The 5,700-nt window shown below is 32.8% G+C and overlaps 1 protein-coding gene across 1 annotated transcript; it reads left to right on the top strand.

Annotated features, from left to right (window-relative positions):
• The first annotated feature begins 1,059 nt into the window (after nt 1-1,059).
• LOC130956143 (UDP-xylose transporter 3-like) lies at nt 1,060-4,810 on the top strand. Its single transcript, XM_057883183.1, has 8 exons — nt 1,060-1,439; nt 1,565-1,707; nt 2,571-2,755; nt 2,840-2,907; nt 3,175-3,307; nt 3,519-3,680; nt 3,777-4,049; nt 4,261-4,810. The coding sequence occupies exons 2-8, from the start codon at nt 1,587-1,589 to the stop codon at nt 4,366-4,368; spliced, it is 1,050 nt and encodes a 349-aa protein (XP_057739166.1). The 5' UTR covers nt 1,060-1,439; nt 1,565-1,586; the 3' UTR covers nt 4,369-4,810.
• The last annotated feature ends 890 nt before the right edge of the window (nt 4,811-5,700 follow it).

Raw genomic sequence — 5,700 nt, 5'->3', positions numbered from 1 at the left:
GTAGCTTTTGTTATTTTCAATTTTTACAACATTTAATATAATAAAAATACCCTGAAACATAAAAAGAAATTGTCAATTTCATTTTTCTTTTTTGCTTTCTTAAAAGGTATGCTCGCTATACGCAATTACAGAAAATAAAATATTTTTCAAATTTCTCTTACTTAACAGTTAATTGTCACATTTTCTCTCCTAAATAATACGTTAATACTAATGCTATTTATTTATTTCAATAATGTTATTAAGTTGGAATGTAATTAAAAATATTAATGCTACCTAAATTCTTTACATGAATAATTATTTGTAAAAAGAAAAATAAATTTGTAATTGGATAACTATACTTTGAGAGATGTCAATACATTCAATGTATTAAATTCTTTTAAATTCTTTAAAATTATAAAAACATTCTTTTACTACAAAATGTTAAATAAGTACACTATCCTTGACTGAAATTAAGACATATATTCAAAGTTTGAATATAAGAATAGATTCAGTTAACATATGTTTCTAGAAAAAAATTTATAAAAAAAAAATCTAAAAAATTTAATTTTCAACATATTTATTGGTAATTCCGTAATTTATTAAAAAAAATTTAAAAATTTTTACTAATAAAATAATGTTAACGTGTGTCGTTAATTAATATCTTATAATACTTGAATAAAAATACTATTAATAAACTAAAATTAATTACAAATGTATTTGTGTATAATTATATATATAATTTAATTTATTTTTTAACATATATTTATATTTTAATATATATTTTATACTAATAATTAATTTTAATAACTAATTTTAATATACAAGTAATATACTCCAAGTTGAATATATTTCTTACTGTATCAATGATCTACAATTTAAAATGAATTAAAAATACAATAATCTGTGAGCATAATTAATTAATTAATTAATCACCAAATCCATTGATCCCCGAGTCTTAAATTAATCACGTTTCTGTTGCAACTTGCAAGCGCGTATCAAAGTGTAAATAGGCAATTGATTTTGACAGTCACAATTCACAACCACACTCACATTCACTTTCACCCTCTCCATCTTAATAATTCACAATTCCACCACTTGATCACAATTCACAGCGCATACATCCCCAAACCCCAAACCAGAAAGGTTGGTTGGTGTATTTCAGTATTTAGGATCTTCTTCATCACCATGACAACCTCCATACACGATCCTTCTCTTTCTCTTCTTCATTTTCCATGAAGCTTTTCTCTCTCTCTCTCACTTTCCTACATCCCTGCTTAGACCTCTCAACACTACTCTGATTGATCACTTTCTCTTGTTGCTTACCCACTTCCTACCCGATCCAAATCTCTAATCTTTCTCCCCCCATTTACTCACTTTCCCCTTTAGCTCTACAATTTTCAACCTTTTCTCAAAATCCCCTTTCTCTGCTTTCTGGTTAAAGTTGCTGTTTTGATTTCTGGGTATGGCTAATTCTGCTTTGACTACGCTGCTGAGTGTCTAGTTTCTTCTGTTCATTGAGTATCTCTCTAACTTCCTGAAATTGGGGTTTATTTTTCAATGGGGGCTTTTGGATTTGGTTTTTCAGGTGTTGGAGTGAAGAAACAAAGATGGGTGAGGGAGAGCGATTTCAACTTGGGACTGTCGGCGCGTTGACTCTTTCTGTGGTGTCATCGGTGTCGATTGTGATTTGCAATAAGGCACTGATGAGCTCACTGCATTTCATTTTCGGTAAGCTTATATAAAGCTCCCTCTTTGGATTTTTGCAACGCATTCATTAGTTTGTGTGCCTTTTTTTGTTGTTATTATCGTGCTTTTTGGTACTTAGTCTCTATCATTTCCTTTTTTTGACTGAATTTTGCTAACTTATTGGTTCTATTAGGCTACATAATAACCCTTGATGTTTAGTTAGTTATCAGTCCTATTAGATTTGAATGTCTAATGTAGTAGCTTGATCCATTGTGCTTGCTGCTACCCCATGTGTTACAGCTTGTAGCATTATGCTATACTGAACCAGTGATCTAGGGCAAGTTTGGAAATACGTAAAGCATCCACTCAATTAGGGTGTGCTAGTTTGTTTAGGTGAAGTTTTTCCAAATGAAAATCACTTTATACTTGCTTGCTATAGCAAAAACAGAAAGCTGAATAACGAAATGTATCTTATTTTCAACCTTGGTTGACAATCGTTTTCAAATTGAACTCTAACTTTCACCAACTCAATAATTCTAGAACTATTAATTGGAGATTAGATTTGGCAAATTTTAATTTTCTAATTTTCCATGGTTTTTGGAACTTAGTTCCCTACACACTGTGCATGAGGATGTTGTCAGTCTGTCGTTATCCCGTCTTTTTCTAAATGAAATAATGACTCTTTGGAAGCATAAATTAATAACTTAGTTCCAGCAATTAATGATTTTGTCTTCCTTAAGAATTTCCCAAAAATAACAGAGTTAGGCATCTCTTCTCACTAATTTCTTTACCTATAATCAGTCTAATATAAGAAAATGTATGCTGATAGTTTGTATTATTACCATGCTATGCAAATTCAAGCTTACATTCAAGTCTTTGAGCCTTGTCTTTTGGTTCTGACGCAGCTACAACTTTGACAAGTTGGCATCTGCTTGTCACATTCTGTTCACTTCATGTGGCACTCAGAATGCGATTCTTTGAGCATAAACCTTTCGAGCAGAAAGCCGTAATGGGATTTGGGATTTTAAATGGAATCTCAATTGGACTCCTAAACTTGAGTTTAGGATTCAATTCTGTTGGTTTTTATCAGGTATGGTTATTTGTTCTAATTCTGTTCCCTTCTGCTTATTTGTTTATCAATAACTCTGAATGACTCTCTTATATTTGTTTCCAGATGACCAAACTGGCAATCATTCCATGTACTGTAATGTTGGAGACCATTTTTCTTGGGAAGAGATTCAGGTTCCACTTAGCATTATATTAAAACTATGATTTTTATGACTAGCTGTTATACTTGAAGAATATCTTATTGTAAATTATATACAGGTCAATGAAAGAATTCTTCAATCACCTTCTGGTTTTTCAATTTCTTGTTCTTGATTTCGTCATTCTCTCCGAGTCTTTGTTTCGACCTCAATATCCCATTGTTGCGCTCAGTTTATTTGCATGGTTGCGTTTAGTAGTTATTGCATAACTAATAATTTTTCCCCCTTTTCATTGTCATTGCAGTAAAAGAATTCAGTTTGCCCTAGCTATCCTCCTTCTGGGTGTTGGGATTGCAACTGTCACAGATTTGCAGCTCAATGCTATGGGCTCTTTTTTGTCGTTGCTAGCAGTGATTACAACATGTGTTGCTCAGATTGTATCCTTAAATAGCTTTCAATCTGTGTCAGCACCTAATATTTTTGGTTTATCAACTTTGCTTAGGAATTGTTGCTCATGTATTCAACATAATTACGAGTCGTATATCTGTTTATCGCATGTCAAAGATCTGGAAAGATGGTTATGACCCCTTTTCCTCCGGGGAAACATGTTTTCTTTGGAATGTATTGTCCTTAATTAACCACTTTCAGATGACAAACACTATTCAGAAGAAGTTCAAGGTTTCTTCCACCCAACTTCTGTATCAATCATGTCCATACCAAGCAGCAACTCTGTTAGTCTCTGGTCCATTTTTGGATAAATTTTTGACCAACCAAAATGTTTTTGCTTTCAACTATACAACACAAGTGACGGTAAGGGTTGAAAATTCTTCTCCCACCCTTCTTTTCATCCAACTTTTTCCTTTAATAATTTCTATATGTTCTCTGTTGTTTCCTTCTTCATTGTAGGTCTTCATTGTTCTGTCATGCCTCATCTCCATCTCGGTCAATTTTAGTACATTTCTTGTTATCGGAAAGACATCTCCGGTCACCTATCAGGTACTTGGACACCTGAAGACTTGCCTTGTATTGGCATTTGGTTATATTTTACTCCATGACCCATTCAGCTGGAGGAACATACTCGGTATTCTGATCGCCATGGTTGGAATGATTCTATACTCTTATTATTGCACTCTTGAGAATCAACAAAAAGCTGTGGAAACTTCAGTACAAACCTCCCAGGTTAGTTTTACCTTAACTCACTTTGCGCATGCCATAGGAACATGCACTAATTAATGTGAAAAGATGAAAGATGTGGTTAGACATGTTTTTGGAGCACGTATTAAATGCACTCCAAGAACATGAAAATATTTCTCCTTGCGAGTCTGCACCCTTGATTTACTAGACCCGAAGACCGTATTTTGACGCCTTCTGGTTCCTCTTATGTTTGCAGGCAAGAGAAGCTGAATCTGATCCTCTTATTAATGTGGAGAATGGAAGTTCAGTTGTGAGTGATTCAGTTGTGCTAATGTCCCCTCTATGGAGCAAAGACAAAGACTAATATGGTTATGTTTTTTGTTAAATCTGATCCATGGTCAAGAACGGATATAAACCTTATAGAGGGTTAATACCCATAATTTATATGGAGTTAGGAAATTCTGCAACACACAAAGGCTCGTAGTTTTTATTTTTTTACTTTTTTGGTTTTTTCTTAGTAGCATCATTAGTTTTTGACATTTTATGAATGGTGGTCTGAACCAGCAATAGTAGTGAGGAGAAGAACAAACAAGTACAAGCTCATGATCATGTCGCAATCCTATTGAGCCAACCAATGGTAGCAGACATTTCCTGATTCATGATGTTCTTTTATATTGTGTTACATTTATAATTTTATATAGATATTCAATTTTTCTTTTGTTTTTCTTTTTGTCATAAATAACATTTTGTTATGTCTTGATTCTACTTCTATAATGAATGCTTCATACCTTTTTTTTTTTTTGCTCCGAAGATGAACTTTACCTTGTTCAAAGCATGAGGACCACATATTTTCTTCACATTTGATTTTAATTTGGTTTAATTTTAACATTCAAAGATAATAAATTAAGCAAAAGAGATTTAACTAAAGTTACATATTGTGAATCAGAATCAATATATTTCATAGGAAAGCTTTTAAGTATATCGGTATTTAAATTGTTGATCTTAATAATATATATTATATATTTTTTATAATTAAAATTAACAGTTAAAAATTACTGAAATATTAATATAGAGGTATTCTTGAAAGTTTTTTTATTTCATAATTATAGGATCACAGAATGGACCATCTAGCTTTGTGTTACTTGTAACTTAAGGATAGGTATTGAAGTAGATATCAAGTATGAACAAAGCTCAGAGAGAAAAAAAAAAAGTTTTAGTTATGAAGTATGAATGGCCAAAATTTAGAGATTATTATTATTATTATATGAAGAATTGGCAGTTCAAAGTTGAATAGCATGATTAAACAAATACGCAGTGGGAATATGCTGCAGCACCTTCCAGGCTGTAAGGCTAACCAATATGAAATCACCCCAATTGTACTTACAGATCGCCCTGCTGCACCACATACGCATCTTTACACTATACTCCCTCTCTTATTCCAAACCATTTTCATTAATGGGTACTCTAGCATGTTGTCACGGCCTTGGACACACTCCAACGCTACCGTGCCGGCACTTGGACTTACTCAACCTCTTGAGCTAAGACCAAGTCAGTCTAACCCTCAATACTTAGCAAGAAAGCTAAGAACACAGGAGAACACAAGAGAAAGGAAGCTTTGGTGGAAGAACACTTTATTACTCAAGTGTTTGTTACAAATGATTCACACACACTCACACTAACTCTTACCTTCTATTTA

The sequence above is a fragment of the Arachis stenosperma genome, chromosome 10 (assembly GCF_014773155.1).
Source record: "Arachis stenosperma cultivar V10309 chromosome 10, arast.V10309.gnm1.PFL2, whole genome shotgun sequence".
NCBI lineage: Eukaryota > Viridiplantae > Streptophyta > Magnoliopsida > Fabales > Fabaceae > Arachis > Arachis stenosperma.
The sequence above is the reverse complement of the archived record's forward strand: the minus strand, read 5'-3'. Positions and strand labels throughout refer to the sequence as shown.